Source organism: Argentina silus (genome assembly GCF_951799395.1).
Source record: "Argentina silus genome assembly, chromosome: 8".
Classification (NCBI taxonomy): Eukaryota; Metazoa; Chordata; class Actinopteri; order Argentiniformes; family Argentinidae; genus Argentina; species Argentina silus.
In genome coordinates this window covers 4,543,319-4,562,080 of record NC_139662.1, presented here as the reverse complement: position 1 = coordinate 4,562,080, position 18,762 = coordinate 4,543,319, and the positions used below count along the sequence as shown (strand labels likewise).

At 46.1% G+C, this 18,762-nt stretch overlaps 1 protein-coding gene across 6 annotated transcripts in view; it reads right to left on the bottom strand.

Moving 5' to 3' along the window:
• Nucleotides 1-227: 227 nt before the first annotated feature.
• rerea (arginine-glutamic acid dipeptide (RE) repeats a) overlaps nt 228-18,762 on the bottom strand; it is a 111,221-nt gene continuing 92,686 nt past the window's right edge. For 4 of the 6 annotated variants that reach the window (XM_083675233.1, XM_083675236.1, XM_083675237.1 and 1 more), the window contains 11 exons: nt 8,309-8,471; nt 8,011-8,103; nt 7,208-7,407; nt 6,630-6,791; nt 6,419-6,532; nt 4,934-6,306; nt 4,242-4,464; nt 3,438-4,155; nt 2,923-3,093; nt 2,614-2,782; nt 228-2,424 (listed from right to left, as the gene is read on the bottom strand). In XM_083675233.1, the coding sequence (XP_083531359.1) occupies nt 2,391-2,424; nt 2,614-2,782; nt 2,923-3,093; nt 3,438-4,155; nt 4,242-4,464; nt 4,934-6,306; nt 6,419-6,532; nt 6,630-6,791; nt 7,208-7,407; nt 8,011-8,103; nt 8,309-8,471 (3,420 nt within the window). In that variant the 3' untranslated portion in view covers nt 228-2,390. Of the gene's footprint in view, nt 2,476-2,613; nt 2,783-2,922; nt 3,094-3,437; nt 4,156-4,241; nt 4,465-4,933; nt 6,307-6,418; nt 6,533-6,629; nt 6,792-7,207; nt 7,408-8,010; nt 8,104-8,308; nt 8,472-18,762 lie in introns of all 6 variants that reach the window. The other 2 variants (XM_083675235.1, XM_083675234.1) reach the window with 2 other exon arrangements.

Below are 18,762 nucleotides of genomic sequence, written 5' to 3'. Positions count from 1 at the left end.
TAGCAATTGGGGTTTTTCTTGGAGAATGACTCAAATGTGTTCCCTTCAGAGCAGAGGATTAATATGTTAAATGGCTGCCAGGATTAAGTACATTAATTCTAATGCCAATGACAAAGTTTGAACTATAATCAAAACAACAGTTGCATTTACATTCATGCTCTATTCAAATGTGAAGTTCTAAATGAAAACTATGCATAAATATAAATAAATCACAAATTCAACATGTATTGTGGTGTTACTTAGTCGTTTATTTTAATTCCACCAATTTTTCAAAAAAATTACAAAATACTCAAATGGAGAGAACACAGGACTCACAATTTTTCTTATTATTTCTACTTTTTGTTTACATTGTGTCATCCCATGGCAACTACTAATATATACAATAAGCTTCAAGATACCAGTATATATATAAATCTTAGCAGTCAGAATTTACATTCTGCTATTGCCGCTTTGAAACAAGAAGCTAAACCATTGACAACACTTAACATCAAAGGCTTTGAGACACAAAAAAGGGTCTAAAAGGCAGGGAAATCGTCAGGAAAGGAGGCAAAGGCAAATGAGGAATACATCAGAAGAGAGACAGGGACAGGTCGAAGATGGAATTGGAGTAGAAGAGGTTCATCTCTGATCTTGAAAGACTTACTTTTAAGGGGCATACAGATTAAGATTAGACCTGGAAGCATTCAAATTGGTGTCAATGTGAATCATAGTGCCCATAGATCAGATAAAATCACTTCAAACCATAGGACAGGTATTTGGCCCTCTGTGGGACCAGTTAAAAAAACATTTTCAGTTTAAAAATATTAATGGAAGTCCAAGGTCTTGATAGTGCATGAAACAAACAAACAGAGGACACGTTCATGTCCATGGACCAGAGGGAAATCAAACATGGACTAACATACACTGGTATGACGGTGAACACTGCTTGTAACAGTCAATGGCACACACACACCACCCCCCGAGTCCCAGGAGAGGCTGTGCATCCCGAGAAAGGCAGGCTGAGGAATGCAGTGAGAGGGTGGAGTGGGCCCACCATCTCCACTGCTGCCTGGTCCCAGCGCTGGACCCACTCGCCATATGTAGGCCCCTTTAGTGTCACAGTGAACATGGCAGAGCACATTATTACAGTAGAGCTGGAGGATGACAGGATGGAGGAGAAGCCCTGTAACAACACGGACAACTTGACCAAGTAGAGGAGGGAAACGCTGCACCATCAGTTTCCTCAAGCACCCGTTTAAAACTGACAACAGACTTGACTCACACATGGAACAACTTAAAAAGTGACGTTGAGCTCCAAGTGTTGCGTATAAAACACCAAAGTTCTTGACAAAAATGAACATTGAAAGAAATAATGTGAAGCAGGTTCATATGTTCTGTCAAATATATTGCCATATTGACATTTTAAAATCTGTAAAATCTCGAAATCCGCTTTTTGATTTTGTTCACTCAACACTGATATTGATAAATTCATCAAATGCATTATTCATGACAAAAAAAACCAATTGGAGTAACATAAGGATGCTCTAGCCTTCCATTTCAGTGCAATAGTGTCTTTTTCAGGGGCTTGGGCAGGTATTCCATCTATACCTCAATACATCACTCCTCTTCAAGTGTCTCAAATCAGTGACATGTTGAGTTTAGGCAATGCAACGTTGTGGTGCTTGTCAAGAGTTGATGATGAATGGATGTAGATGTGACAGCTTTATGGATGAGTATGATGTGTGTGATCCTACGCAACATTATCTGAGCAAAACCACATCTGGACCGCAACCATCTCAGAAAACCGTTCTCAAGTAATGCCATGGTGCTCCCCTCTGAAACAAGGGATAATGCTTCAGAACGTAAAAGATTGGAGGTCTAAACGACTTGGTTTGGAGTCCACACTTGGTAATAATAATAATAATTATAATAATAATTATATGTTTATATATACTATTTACAGACTCAAAAACGCCATGCTGCAGCTTTTCATGAAAACCTCCAACAATGTATTAAAATAAACATTGAATTTAAGATAGCACTTTTAATCTGTCCGATATAATGGCCTGACCGGTCTTCTTTTTTTCATAAGCACAGTGACAAAGTGTCTTGTATTCTAGCACCTACAAAAACGTCAGGGAAGCTTAGAGTATTTTCATGCAGGAAAGTCACAATCAGTCTTGAGGACGTTGTCACTACTTGAAGGCTATAAACCAAATAAAGTCAATGTCTTGAGAAATAAAAAAAACTTCCACGACAGGAAAGACAAAGAATCCTCAGACGATCCACTCGTCCTTTTCTGTTCTTTGCCACTGAAAATGCTTGGAGGACCCTCGAGCTCCTCTGCCAGACTGTTCTGTAACAACTTCCTGTGTCCTGTGCGCCTGCGTGTCTCTGCGTCCTCCGGCGGGCTACAGCTGCTTATCGTTCTCCTTCTTCAGCCGACTGCAACACAACAAGGACAACAGCAGAAATGAACATCTCCTCTCTTACACCCTATCAAATTGAAAAAAAGGGGGGGGGGGGGGGGCTGAAATGAGTATGTGTAACTTAATATACAGTTGGTTGACAAGATTTGTGTCAGTCTCAATTGTGTGTTTGTGTGTGTGTGTGTGTGTGTGATGAAGTTCTGACCTGTAGTAGTCCTCCTGTCCAGGCATAGGCCCCCCGTGCATGTGGTGGTGACCATGCAGCCACTGCTGCTCCATGGCCAGCCTCTGCAGCTCAGCCGACTGGGCGTGCATGGCCTGGAGCTGGTGGGCTGCAGACATTTGGGGAGGCAGGTCCCGTGGGTATGGAGTACCTGTGAGGGTTCACGCAAATCATAGGCTTGGTTACATACATCAGTCACTCAGCTATCCACACAGTGTGTGGTAGAAAACACCAGCAGTAGTGGTTTCGTAATGGAGAAGATTTGTAATGTTGCTTTTGAGGTGTCCTTACCGAAGACAGGGTGGCGGAGCATCTCGTGTTCGTGTTGCGGCTGGCCAAGGAGGGCGTTGGGGATGCCGCCGTGAGGGTAAGGGAAGCGGGCCAGGTGGGGTCCTCCTGCCAGAGGGTCTACTAGCTGGTGGGCCCCAGAGCCTGGGGGACACACAAGACATTCGCCACCACCTTCTGGGTGTTAGTATGTTTTTGTTCAGGGTATATTCATACATACAAACTCATCACAGTTCAACGCATGCCACGGCCATGTGTGATCCAGAGATCAATAAAGGTTATTCATTATCAAGGCTGTCAGATAAAGAGAAGCTAATACATTGCAATCCACTACAGCAGGACCTGGAGAAAACACTGCTTACAATGTTAACCGTTTTTGCTGACAGTATGACACTAATTGGTTGCTTACAGTATTGTGTTCATCGGATAACAGGTGATGAAAATGGTGTGTAATTAAATGCATCATCATGCTAATCTAATGAACGGTGTCGGTGCAAGAAAGCAGGGTTTTCGCTCACCTTGGTGCAGTGGGTCTTGCTGGTGTAGGTGGAGGTGTGAGTGGATGTGCGAGTGCTGGTGGTGGTGTGGCGTCACGTTGAACATCTGCAGCCTGGCGATGGGGTCGTTGGCCACCTGGGCCATCCTCTCCGCGTGGAGCCTCTCTGCGGCCAGCCGCTCCGGGTAGCTCATCTCAGGCCTGAGCTGAGGCCCGCCGAGGGCCAGCCGCTCCCGCTCCAGGTGGTTCAGCCCCGGGTGGAAGGAGGCGAAGGGGTGATGGCCTGCCATGGGCGGCAGCGAGATGGCCCCGTGACGGGCAAAGTGCTCCATGGGGTTGGCCGAGGGGTGCATGCCGTCCATCTCCGGGGGCTTGTGCTCGAAGCCGGGCTTCATCCTCTCCCTCAGCTCCCTCTCCCGGATCTCCCTCTCGCGCATCTCCCGCTCCCGCAGCTCGCGCTCCCGCATGCCCGGGTCGGCGTTGTACAGGCCCCCCATGTGATAGGCCAGCAGGGGGTCGGAGGGGTTGAGTGGCACGAAGAAGGGGTGGTTGCGGTTGGTCGGGGACATGACGTGGGGGCGGGCGTACTCGCTGAGAGTGCGCAGGGCGGGTGTGTCCGGGCCAATGTAAGGAGGCACAGCTGCGATGGTGGTGGGCGGGCCGTCGAAGGGCGGCCGCATGTGGGCGGGGCCACACATTTGGGGGTCGCCCATCCTTCCCTCGTGAGACGAACTGGCTTTCTGCAGAGAGAAACACAGAGTTTAGACACAGCCGCCTTAAAAAAAGGGACGAAAGACAAAACTAGGAGCCAAGAGAGGACACTCACCGCAGCTCTCTCCGCCTCCTTCTCTCGTTCCCGTTCCCTCTCTCTATCCTTTTCCCGCTCCCTCTCTCTTTCCTTCTCGTCCCGTACTCTCTGCTCAGCCTCCCTCTTGGCCTTCTCCACAGCCTCTTCCCGTTTCTTGGCCAGTTTAGAGGCCGCCAGCGGAGTGAAGTAAAAGTCCGTCCTGGCACACGTATTGTAACCCCGGTCGAGGTGCTTGTAGAACCTGAAGGCACAATGTAAAACACGTTAATACAAAAAGGGGGACAGAAATCTTTCACAGAACAGGGCCAGCTCTCAAGATTTCTTACAGAAATCCTCTCTTAAGATCTTTTCTTTGAAAACCGTAATCCTGAATATCATTAGAAGAAATGAGCGATCCGTGTAAAATAATGGGCAAAATGCACTGACAAACCATGAGACGACTACTTCTTTGAGCAGAGGAAACCGAAATTGGATAGAATATCGGATTTAAAATAAAGAGCCTATGCAAGCACATCATTCAGTGAGAAACAAACTAACCACTCGATTTCACTGTTATGATGAGTTGCTCTAGTATTAAAACCTTGCTATTCATTGGCGGTCTGAGAGGCTAATCAACATCACAAGACAACAATCTTCAGTTCTCTAGACTGTTGATAAACAATAGCTTGTAAGTGTTGACATTGTGTTTGATTGCGTGAGTGGGGACATACCGTGCTGATTGGCTGGCATGGCTGGGCGTGTTGACGATGGTGGGCTCGGGGGAGGGGCTTCTTGGTGGGGGTGGAGGACTCTCTGGCTCCTCCATTTCGTCCAGAGGCTCCTCTTTGATGTGTACAGGCGGGAGGGCGGGGCCTGGACAGGCTGAGCTGACTGACGCAGGGAGGGGCATGGAGATGGAGGAGGAGGAGGAGGAGGAAGAGGAGGGGAGCTGGAGGCATGGTAAGGAGTTGGAGGAGGAGGGTTGAGGGCCAGAGGGAGGCAGGACAGAAGTGAAGGGGTGAGGAAGTAACAGGGGTTGTGGGGGCACGTTGGTGTGAGAAGAGGCTGCTGAAGGAGGAAGGGGAGGGGGTGGAGGGGGCTGGTGGCTGCCTGAGGCTGGAAGGCTCTGAGATTGGGTGAGGACTGGGGGCTGGGCTGGTGGAGGCTGTAGCTGCTGGCCCTGGGGCATGAGCTGGAGGGGAGGGGGGTGGGCTGAGGGAGGGTGGTGGGTGGACAAAGAGCTGAGAGGTTTGAGTGCAGGCGGCGGGGGCAGGTTGGAGGGCATCTGAGGGAAAGGAGGCGCTGAGAGGTGTGGAGGGTGCTTGTGGGACTGGGGGTTGGGCATCTGGGGGATGGGCGTAGTGGGTGGGGGCTTGATGTGAGGCATGGACATGGGGGCAGGGGGCAGGGGCTGCTCGCGTGGGTGCTGGGCTGCACCCTGGGAGCACGACTGGGAGGGAGGCGTGTGGGGTCGCTGTTGCGATTGGCCTGAGAGGGGGGAGGGCGGGACCTGAGACTGCGCCATGGGGAAGACTTGAGAGGACAGGGAGTGTGGGTGAGGCAGGTGGGAGGGGCCCGCCTGGAGTGAATGAGGCATGGGGGGCAGCGGGCTGTGGAGCGTGCTCGGTAGTGACTGGGTGGGCACTGGGGGCGGAGCCTGAGTCAACCCATGCAGAGGGGAGTGGGGGGAGGGTAGCCTCTGAGGGTGCAGAGAGGCCCCTGATTGGAGGAGGGCGAGCGGGCTGGCCTGGGGCAACGGTTGGGGAGGTAGCAAGGTGGGGGGTGCGGAGGGGGACATCTGGGGGGGCAGCGAGGGGGCCGTGGACGAGGGCAGAGCGGGGGCTGCGGAGGCCGCCGAGATCCCCGGCTGACACTGGATAACCGGGGGGTGCTGGCCCTGGAGCAGATGCTGCTGGGCCGACGAGTCCGAGTCGCTCTCGTTGTCGCGGGGGCTGGGGATGCTGGGGGACGAGCTGCGGTTGTCTTGGTCGATGTCCTTGGCGTCGCTGCTGCACTCCTCGTTGACGCTGCGGCCGTCCGAGCTTTCGCCCTCCCCTTCGCCCTCCCCCTCGCATTCTGAAGGCGAGTTGGGCCGACTCAGCTCCTGAAGGACAAGGGGTCGAGAGGTGAGGTGTGAAGCGCTGTACGACCAAACCCGACTCTGAGGACCGGAGTCCATTACGATCCCTCGACACACACCCAACACTAGAACTCACCTGCGTCTTGGACTTTTTGGCGCTGGCACTCTCGGGCTCTTCCGTGTCCGACGTTCCTTTCTCCCGCTGGCGTTTGGCATTCTTCATGGGCGACGGCACCTCCTCTTTAATCTTCTGGGGAGGTTTCACATCATCAAAGACATTAGAGGCAAGGTCCAAAATCTACCTCTTTTGTGTGTGTGTGTGTGTGTGTGTGTGTGTGTGTGTGTACCTTGCTGGGTTTCTTCATGGAGTCGGTCTTGCTGTCAGTGCTGTCGGTGCTGGCTGCGCTGGGCGACGTGCGCCCGCTGGATCGGAGGTCCTCATTGGTTGGGGAGGCTCGGCCGTCAGGGCTGGCTGTCTGCTTCTTACGGCCACTACGTAGCGTTGACATCTGCACCCACAGGGACCAGAGGTAACAGGTCAAGAAGCGAGAAGCCTCCACACACACATAAGAGACTGACATTTTATGGAAACCAATCATCGTGGCCAGGATTCAGCTAGTGTATCTTGAAAAGAGAGATATCCTGCACTTGTTTAAATTCCTCCCAAAAGCCATCAGCTTCAGAAAGTAAAAACTATTTCACAATACTGTAACTTTCATTTCATGTTTCACTACTAGTCCAGCTACAATTGCTTGTTTTTTTAACATTTATTTTTTTTTACAATTGATGGATGTGTGTATTGATGGATGTGTGTTTTTCTCTCCAGCGCACTCGACAGAAAAGGCAATCAATCCTCTGAGGAGACAGCTCTGAGTGTTAGGGAGAATGAAGGTGCTCGCGCCAGGGAGCGGGCGTAAGTGCGTACCGAGCCTCTGTTCCGTCTGGTCCTCATGCTATGCTTCCCGCTGAGTCCATCCTCTTCCTCTTTGACGGGTTTGAACATAAACGGTGGCGGGTCCACGGGCTTCTCGATGGGGGGCAGCTCGCCGTACTTCTTGAAGTGGATGCGACAGTCGGTGCACAGCAAGATGTTTTCCCGCCCCCCGTGGTGCCAGTCCTTGGAGGCTGAGGAGAGCCCGTTATAATACAGTGGTGAGAGAAAGCTCCGGAACAACGTAACGGTAAACATAATAATAATCAAACATGAGGTAGAACGCCGGCTTCAAATCCATCGACATCATACTGTGTAGGATATGACGCGTCGTTATCACAACCGCAGCAATGACATATGATTAACAGGTGCGCTGATTAAGATTGAGTGACTGGGTCCAAAAGAAAAAGAAGAAAAAAAAACACAAAACACGAAGAGTTTATCAATTGAGACACACAAGACCGTATCTGATACACAGCCGTACGTCTGAAACCACCAGGGCGTATGCTGGCCGACACAATAAACACACAGTTATTAGCCTCCCAGTTGCATCAGACGGAAGGTTGGCGCTGAGAGAACGCCGTGCTAAAAAAGAGGGGAGGGATAATGAGGTGGAGAGCTGTGGGCGCTACCGTCTGATTTGATCGAATTAACGCTGACATCCTCTGATGCCCATCTGTCAGATGGGCGCCGTGAGGTGCCGGATTCACACTGAACACAACCATGATGAGGATTGTCACACAGGTCCGTGTGATGTTAAGTGTGTGTGTGTGTGTGTGTGTGTGCTGACGTCTTACTTGTGGTGAAACAGTGGCGGCAGGCGTAACCCTTTAGCTCCTGCTCGCTGTCTTCACTGTCAAAGTCGTCTTCACTGGCTGAGCTGAGGTCCACTGAAAGAAGAAAGCAGGAGAGAAACACACATGACAATCAAACGATAACAAGCTCCCCTGCCCCTGTTCTTTCTTTTAAAAACAGAATGCAGCCACAACTAGCAGGAGTAGCTCTTTGTTCTACCACTCTTGACACTTGGTTGTAGCCTGTCAGACTGGCTCCTCTTCCCCCCTGCCCACTCATAAAGGGGTGTACTGTACTTACGGAACTCGCTGGAGGGGGGGCGGGACGGGGTGTTGACTGGCGTGGAGGCGGTGCGGGTCTTTATTCTGCGGAAGACGGGCTGGCGACGGTGTCTGCGGTGGGCTCGAGAGCTTGCTGCCTCGGGGGTCTTCTTCCAGTAGTAGTAGAATGTGATTAGCTCCCCCTGCAAGGCAATAAGACAGATACACACTGAGCAACAAGCACCAGGACCACTGATATTGTCAGACATTCAGAAACCTGTGAAAAACACACAAGTTCACTCCGGCTCCCTGTAATTGTAACTAAAGAAGAATTGTTAAAGAAAAGGAAAGAAAACTATTCTCCCTTGGAAATGTTGTAAATGAATAAACAAGCCATCATGCATTTAGGTGCATTTAGACAGGGGGTAGTGAAAAATAATTAACGTTTATGTTTGTCACAAGTTGGATTTTCCGACATTGATATAATTCATTAACAGCTACAGTATGGCAGTGCTTTTCTGAGAGAGGCCACGGAGTGGAATGAGTCCACGCCAGGTTTTGTCGACGCCTGGGTGTGTTTGTGCTGTGGCCGTGTCTGTCCCAGGATTAGGCTGGGAGGCTCACTGAATGCAGGGGTATTAGGATCAGTGCATTGGTGGCTGCCTGGGTGGCAGGCGCTTGAATAGGAACAAAAGAACATGTCGGGGAGAGCTTTGGCGCTACAAATAGGGAGTGAAATGGCTCCTCGCCCCTTCGCTGGAAGAGTCAATTGAACTTTAATCAAACATTCGGAGGGGTGCGCTTGCCAGAGAGCGAGGCGGATAAATCCAGCACACAAAAGGCCGCCAGGAAATCAATACCCAACTGAAACATTAACACATGCAATCATGGATCAGAAAGCACTTTGCTGAGGCAGCCTGTGCAAATTAACTGCTGCTTTCCGGCCACACTCAAAATAATACACATGCCCTGAAATTGGCGACAGGAGCAGGGGGCAATTATGCAGTTTCCTGTGAGGTTAGCCTTTCTCCCCCACCCTGCACTCCCAGTTGTCGGTAGCCTAGTCCTCTATTCGATTTGTTAATGCATTCATGAAGGGGAAGGTGGGCTGTTATTCACCTGTAATCTTTAAGGCCCAGAGGAGTCATCTAGTATCTATGGGTCTTGTTAAACCCATGCTCAACAGAGCTATTTTGCTTTAATGTCTATTGATTGTTTTCCCTTCCCTGCTTCAGCTGTGCTACATGACATAAATTAGTCAATGCATCGTTCTCTAACACACATTAACAGCTTTGTGACGGCGTAACTAATTCTCAGCTGCATGGAGAGGTAACAGCACAAGACTCACGACGTGGATTAAAATGAAAGCTTCCATGAAATGGTGAACACATTGAAACCCATACACAGTAGGTGCTGGGCTAGGACATAGCTGCAACTTGTTTTGCAGAATATTTCTTTTATTTCTGTGGGCTTGCTAAATGTTTCTGTGAATCAACACAACGACATCAATTTCAGACCTACATTATGAAATAGATTAAAAAAATAATTGTGCAATACCTATTCTATACTCAGGTGAACACAAATAGAGGTGGGCATGAATGATGCCATTTTAATTGAATAAAAGACCAGTTCAGGGCTGCTTGGGACCTCCATGTTTACCGTGAGTAAACATAGGCTGAGGATCACATGGCTGTTCCTTCTTAACAGTTTCCACAAGCCTCTTTAATATCAGCCATCAAGGTACAAGATAAGTCCTTCTAAATGGCTGCTTTGATTGGCCTAAGCCCGCTGCCTTGAGCCAGTTTAATGAGATCCTCTTCATAATGCTCCTAGGGGATATGCACATCCACCACCGTATATTGGACTCCATATTATCAGACAGTGCAGTCCACAGAGGACATTTTACAGAGTCTGCTGTTTCAAGTCCAAGCACACTGTACATGAAGGTGGTGTGCTGTAACAAAGCAATGGGTCTAAAGTCTGAAAATAGCCTAAAACCCACTGGTGCTGAGCTCTGAGATACCCAAGGACTTCCACACAGCACATCTGGAATTGTGGGATGGATTCCACATGCCTCTGAGGGGGGGGGGGCTGACTGGAGAGACAGCCAGGAGGCCTCGGAGCACAGAAACGCTTCAGAGCACTAAGGCCACTTGGACTGAATAAAGAAGCAGCAAGGTTATACCATTTACTAGTGGCCTGTTTCAAGATACAAGGGACTATCATCCTACCAGTTATCTTATTTTGAGTTCCATTCCACCTCTGAATGAATATACACAGGTTGAGAAAGCAAGACATAATTTCACTCGTGTTTCAAAGAGACAGGTTTTTGCCATGACCCATAATATTGCCTTATATGCCTTGTTCTTAGCTTGGCCAGGGCTGCCGGGCAAGCAGGGCCCAGGTGCCGACTGAGGGAAGGCAGGCGTCCTGATGTGAAATCTAATTGAAATGTGCAGATCAAAAGCGTGGAGCGGGGCTGAGTGCTGGCATCGCTCTGTACTTAATGACTGTTCTCAGCAGCAGCCCTCTCCTTCCCTGCTGCAGGCTGACAACCACGCTGCCTCAACAACAGGCCGGCAGACCCAGGGAAAGGTCACTGCGGCCCTCAATCACTTACACTACGCCAAGTACCATTATAGATGTCAGGGATTAATGAAAACATTAATGTTGGAGTTTGTAAAGGCGCACTGTTGGGTCTGTAAGACACACAAAACATTTGGAAGGGGAGACATTTGAAGGAAGTGCTCTAAGGGGGATCATCTGTTACTTTGAAAATGTTTCTCCTCAGGTGGAAACCAAAAACTATTATTACCAAAAGAAAACCACCCCATTGCCCCAAAACAGGTTATGATAAAAACATTATCTGAGAGCAGTGGTGTGTTTTTCTTTTAATCTTTCACCAACATGTGTGCCTTGAGTAGGAAAGAGTAGAATAATGCTCATCTTATCAAGGTCTAATATACACAAAGGGGGGGACGGGACTGCTCTTTCGTGATGAAATGTTTCCATACGGAGTACAACAACTTATGGAACCTCAATGCAGGGTTTGCTGGTCATGAATTCAGCATTCCTGTGGTTGTGGAAGGCCTCATGCAGTGAATTAGCGTCAAGGAGACAGATTGACACTTTAAATACCTCTACCAACCTGCCTGTCTGTCAAGATGGGTTTCTCTGAAGCCAAACAAGGATGAAATCTCAGACTGAGCTTGTTCTTTTCCCAAGATATAAATGTCACAAACTATTTGTCATGCTAGCATATGCTTGAGGCTATGGGGGTTGGTTAATTCTTTGCTTCCTTCTTTCAAAGCCAAAACAAGTAAATCTATTAAGGGATAATTACAATTGTTTTGTAGTAAGACGACAAAAACAAACCATAGAGGAAATGATATTTAAGATGCCATTGTGGCTAAAAACTTCCATATTCAAATTCTCCAGATATTTGCTCTGCCCCCTCTTTTCCCCATGGCCCTCTAAATAACTGAAGTACAGAGTGTGCTGGTGCTCCCAAGAACATGAGATAGTGACAACATAAGCTTGGTATTATAAGGCCTTTTAGAACGCTTCCATCTGCAGGAGATTTCTGGGCGGTGGATTATCCAACAAGGAAAGGGCTTACCCTCATATCACGACACTCTGTGCTTGCCTCCCAGTTATTGCCACTTGAAATGGTGGACTACATGTTGTGACATTCGTATGTGTGTTATAAAAAAAGAAAAAAAAGAAAAAAGAAAAAAGGAAAATTGATACAAGTATGCGTTCCAGCTTGTGTGGTATTTTTCTACAGCTCCACTCTCTTGCTGAAGCATGATTGTGGTGTGCGTGTGCGCTGCAGAGGATGAGTGGGAGTGCGGGAGCCTCTGCTGGCCTCGGTGGCCCTGTGTGCGCGGGCAGGGCCGAGGGCGAGGGCTAAACTCATGTATTTACACACTCATCCCCTCTCAGGCCTGAACAGATGGTTTCTGTTTTTCCTGGCAGATTTGTGACGGAGCCACAAAAGGCCCCTGCTTTGACATAAAGCCAAACGGTTGAGGCCGTTACTGCCAAGAGCAGGGGAAGGAGGAGAGAACAGGGGAGAGTCAAAAAGGGGGAGGGGGCAAGTGCGGGGGAGAGCCGTGAGGGAGGAATAAAGAGCAAACTGAGGATAACAATGGACAATCAACCTTGAATCTAACCACAAAGCTTTACCTAAAAAAATCTCTCTCACATTTCAGCTGGATGAGCTATTAAGAGCATCGACCAGGAGAGCAGAGACCAGCAGGAGCATGTGGTCTCTAGGCTCTGGTGGCTGATACAGAGTTGTGTAAACATACATTAGTGCAGCCTGCCTGTGTCCCTCATGCTCCCTCCCTCCACACACTCCGGCCTTAGGAGGGAGAGCAGGAGGAGGAGGCGGCGCTGACGGCTGACTTTCATTTCGGCAAGGTGGAGAATAATGTTTATCTTAATTACTGCTACTTATACTTTAAATATTGTTATTGACTTAGTACTCGTATTGCGCCTTACCCTATTGTGTATTGCCGTTATTTTATTTTAACTTCTGTGTCATCACTGCACTGTCGAGAGGAAGCTTGCAAAGTAAGTATTTGATTGTACAGTTTAGAACCTGTGCATGTGACCAATAAACTTTGACTTAACTGATTTGACAAGAAGCAAATGACACCAAAATAAAATAATGGTGTACATATCCTCATACGTTTTTGGTATTAGACAGTTTGAGCAAAATATGTTGTGACTGTACTGGTGACTAATGTCCTGGCTATGCTTAACTGTAGCATTTGCTAATGCATAATTCTGAGGGCAAATGTAAATGTTCATGAGCTTGAGAGATTTAATAAATGATATTACACTTGAATGTTAAGAGGGCCTTAGTGACATAAATGCCCTGCCAAAAAAGACGCACAAGGCTGGTGCAAATGCCACGGGGTATCAAATGGTTCCAAAGTTAGTTATGTACACTGACGAGTAAATCCCACTGGGCCACATGCAGATCATTTCTAATGAGCTGCAGGCTTTTCTAAAATGGAATGTTAATAATATTTCAAAGGTGTTGCCTCTGTCTTTAATGCTTAGTAAAGACAAACAAGGCCATACTATTATGTGCGTTAATGAAAGCACAATTCTACAAGCACATCTTGTTGGAATACACTTCCAACAAGGCAGAAATGTGAAGCAAAAAAGGTAAAACTGGGTACAAATGTTTTAGCTACGGACATGGGATATATACAAGATGCTCTCTGAATATGGGAGAGAACTATCAGTTGGGGAACAAAAGAAAAACAGCCACCACATGAGTAATTGCAAAGTTTAAATTGACATGAGGATTACTTGTACCAATCAATGCACTCTCAAAAACCTTTATTTTAGCAGCATTTCCATAGAAATAAACGGAGGAACAAACAAACGTCAAAATGTGTTTGACGTAAAAAAACACACCCTCGCGATTGTGGTTCCTCTAAGCACAGCGGCGGAGAGAAAATGAACAGTGAAAGGGGCCTTGGCTAGTGGAGCAGTGTGTGTGAAAGGCGGTTAAATAGACAGCCGATCCCTGCTGCGTCAAGCCTTTCTGTTGGAGAATGACTGAATAAGCTCTGCTTTCACAGGTCAGGGATGCACACGCTGAAGAATCAGCACTCGTGTTTTCCTGCTGTAAGCACTTTTGCCAATGAAAGCAGATTGGACTGCAACAGCGCCTTTTTACAGGGGGCCGATCTCTTGTGTCCTGCTCATAAGCTAGTCCCTCGAACAGGGTCGGGTGATATAAAAATGCCCTTTGTCACGATATTACTTAAGAAAATATTACGATATTGGATAATATCGTTCATTGCTGAAGTACGGTGGAGACATGCCAGCGTGACAAAGCATATGGCTGGTGTTCCCTTGACATGCTCCAAATATCACTCCAAATATCTGCTCCACGATATGCTCTAAATATCGCAACATTTGATAATATCGACTATGGGGTGAACCCTAGCCACAAACCACAATGTGAAGCCTACCAAGTAACTCAATTACTGTGGGACCTCCTCTCCATGTTACATCTGTTAGGTGAACAGGGTTTGACTACACCAAAGCAAACTAAATTGCATGTGGTCTGCCGAAAGAACATCAATACATACTTGTTGAGCTTCCCCCAACCAATAACGTTTCTACTGCATAGACAAGCTATATCATTTACCAAAACAAGGAAGCCATTCTGTCAACTTCTGACAGCTGCTGCCAACTGGAGCAGGCCCCACTAGTTTTAGCTGGTTTAATTAGTGCCTGAACCAAAGTATTTATAATCACACACTCATCCCCAAGGCTCTCGCTGCTGGGGTGAAGACACGGCAATGAATTCAATTTGACGTTTGTACAGATCGCACAGGGGCAAACATCTGCTGCGAGGTTGTGCAGAGAACACAGCTCTCCTGTTGGCCATCCTGGCCTGTAAATGACAAGGCCTGGGGGAGCTGGGCTGTCTCTCCTCCTGTGGCAGAATACACATTCTAACCGGGATGCTGCAGCAGTAACTATTCTCTCTGCCTCCAACCAAATTTGTGGTTAACCCAGCACCTGCAGTTGAAGAATAGTTCTCTATACCAAAATGCAGCTGAAGCCAAATAAACTAGGGCAAAACCATACATACACTGCCACAAAAAATGTGATGGGTAAAAGTTACCCTATACATGTGTAGTAACAATGTTAACTGCAATAACAACATTGTCAGCATGTCATTACATATAACAATATAGAGTTGCTGTGTTATTACTAGGGATGTCAAACAAAAACAATCAACTTAATCGCATGGTTTGCTGTGATGACTCACGAATGAATAACAATTTCTGTTACACACCCCCCCCCCCCCATTTCTGTTAGAATATAGTGTTATAATGTAAGGAGTGGGACATAGAAGACAAGTTACCACACTAAGCACAGACAGTGCACACAACATAACCGCAGATCTGATTGTTGATCAATATCAGCGAAACTGCAAAGTGCCTTGCTGAGGCTGATCCTCTAAATCGGGGACAGCAGCTTTGAAAAGCCCTTCTTATCATCTTCTGTTGGTGTGTCCTCCTCCATTAACTGTTGCATGTTGTAAATAAAATGCACTCGCTCAGCGAAAATAAAAAGATTGTACATTGCAAGGGTTAAACTGGGAAAAATGCTTTAAAAGGTGTTAAAATAAATAAATATGGGGATGGAATTTATTTTAATCACAGGAATTAACATGTTAACTTTGGCAGACCTAGTTATTACACAAGTGGAATAAGGAAGAGTCTGTATTGCACTTCTGAAATATAACAAAGAAACCTCTCTACCAGATTAATGTAGTTGTTAATATCCTCTGTACAGCTATGGAAGCCAATCAGTAATATATTTTTATATATTTTGAAACCGCATTTTCCTAAAACCTTTAACGTGGATATATCAAGCAAAACGTTAATCAGTGATCTGCAATTTCAGCATATTTACTTGTTAGAACATTGAGAGCAGCTAGCTCGAGTTCCATGACGTCCTCTCAGGAGTGGAGGAAATGGTGGCAGCAGAGCCAGCGCAGACGGTCAGGCGACACACCCACTTCTCCCTCTGGGCCTTTATGCGACTTTATATAAAGCATTCCTGAGAGCTAGTCAGGCCTGGTGTGTTTACACAGCGCTGGGTGCTTACCCTTGGCACAGCCTTGTTCGCTGGCGCTTAAGGAGCGGCCCAGATAACAAGGGGCTAGCGGGAGAAACAGTTAGAGGCAGGAGGCACAACAGTACTCCTCCTCTGGAGCTCCGGCTATCAGCCCTGGGGGGGTTTTATAGCCTTGCTTCTCTGGGTTCAGCACAGTGGTCGTATCGAGGCCTAGGGGCAGAACATGTTGAAGGAACAACCTCGTTTATGTGAGATGGTTCCTCTCGGACAGCTTGGCATGCAAGTGGAATTACGGAAATATAGGCCTGTGCAGAGAGATAGGGAAAATCTCTCTCTCTCTCTCTCTTCCTAAACCTATGAAATCTTGAGAGATTGTTATGCTCTACACTATTTTAGAGTGTTGGGAATGAGGGAGAGAGAGAGATTGCTGTTAGGAAAATAAATGGAGCTTTCCTCTGGGTATTGACTGGCACTAGCTTGGAGAGCAGGCTTTCAGCACAAAAGCAAGTTCAATCATAAGCAAAAAGGGGGCTTTTTGTTTTTTTCCTTTTTTTTTTTTTTTCTTTTTTTAACTGCACAACAACCCCAGCTTTTCATGGTGTCTATATTGAGCTAACCCCCCCCCCCCCCACCTCACTCCTCTTAGCCGGTCCCTGCTACCCTCCCCATGCTCCCTCAATCATTTTCTCCACTTTTCTTATGTTTAAAGGGCAGTTTATTTTCCATTTGCAAAGAGGGGGGGAATCTTTCCCTGCCCTCTGAAGGTGGCAGGGCTGAATACAGAGGGAGGTCCATTACCTTTCCTATAAAGCAGACTCCCACTCCAGGTGGAATAGCATTAATACCTCCTCTATAGTCAATCCACTGGTCGGGTAATATATTTCAAAACCAGGAAAATTCATTAAGGTAACCTCTATGAGAATCTGTATTCATATGAGGTCATCTCTTACTTATAAAGAATAAATAGATTTTTTTAATAAAAGAATATCCCTTTGGAAGCATTAGGGAGTGACATCAAGAGGGATAGTACTGACTGCACTACTACTACTGCTGCCATCAGTCTGCCAGTGGCATATGAAGATGTTTCCTCTCAAACTCAAAGCAGACAAAGGGAAAGAATAGACTAACACCTTTGATCTTCCCTTCATTTCTGTCAACACTATTTCCTCATGTCTTCCATAACGAGCAGCCTTCCTTTTACAGAAATGAGCACAACAAGGTCTGCATTGCTAAGCAAACCAAAACATACTTATGAATAATTCAACAGTTAAGGGAAAAGGTATGGAAGAGCTTATAATTTTCAATGTACAACATATTCCCTCCTTATCCAAAAGAAGAAAAATCGACACATTTCTATTTGTAACTTAAGGACCATCTCTAGCTAATTTGTGGATGTTGGGATGTTATTAACACATGGCATGGAGTCAGCATGAAATGAAGGTTGAACATTGTTATGGTGTGTTTGCCATGTTTTTGCTCTCATGGATTGATCACCATTAATATGGCTGACTAAACTGTGTTGGGTTAATCATTGTTGGGGCTGGATTTGTCATGTAACAGGTTACACAGTTGTTCACTGATGATTAACACACACACACACACACACACACACACACACACACACACACACACACACACACACGAGGAAAAAGAGGAACTTGGACAGAGAACCATCTCTACACCAAGGAATATAAACAAAACAATTGAGAGTTCCTTTGAGCGTGACAGATATTAACTCGCCTTGTCTCCCTCAGTTGGAGCAATATCAATGACTGGAAAACCTTTAAGCCAACAAGATGCCAAATCAAAATAAATCATTAAAACTATTGTATTGATTTATAAGGGTCATTGTACCCTTTCCTGATCAATATTTGGATATTTATTTAATGTTGATTTCATTGCGTCTGTAAAATAGGTTTAAATCGCACAGATGAAGACTTGACAATATTTACTTTGCTACAACTGGGCAATTCTAAACTCAAAAGACCAATTCAATTGTCAGCAACTTGTTGTTGAACCATTATGGTTGGCATGGGAAATTAGTTTTTACTTAACATAGCAAGTAAATAATTGTGGCCAAAAAGGTACATACAAAATAAAAGTTTCTAGCTGTGTCTTCACAATTAAATACAATCATCCACTAAAAACTGCTTAATATAATTCCACTTTTCCTTTAAACAATGCCAAAGATGTTAATTAAAAAGTGTGCAGTTAAAGCTAGATTTAAATTTAAAAACAGTGTTCCATTTTCATTGCTTGTAGAAGCAATATTGGAGCATGGCCTTCTTTTCAGCAAGTACCACAAAGTTTAATAGAATAGTACCTCTCATCTCTAATATGTTTAAAACAAAAATGTTTGGTACAGCATCACACACACACACTGTATACAATGCTATGTGCATAATAATTTCACATAGCAATTTAATAAAAAAAAATATTTTCAATAGGAGCAAATATTTGCTGAGTAAAATTGCTAATGCTAGTTAGCAAGGTGGCAGGTCTCTCGTATGCTGTCAAATTATGTTTATATTAGCTTTCTCATTATACAAAATATAACTGCCTGAAGGGAATCAAAGCACTTTTTTTTAACTGCTATTGACAACATTGCAGGTACAAACTGAGTGCTCATATTCATGATTCACACTGCATTTTCACAACAAATGTATCAGTTCTGAAAATAAAGTTTGACCGTTATTAATTGACTTAAATCTTGAACTTCTATGGTGACACTTATTCATCACCTTGTTTAAGAATTGTGTTTCCAGAGACCCCAAAAGCATATCTGATAGTATTGCAGAATGCACTCATCAATAAGTCCTCAGGGTTAAAACCACAACAACCACAAAATGTCACATACAAGCGTATCATTTA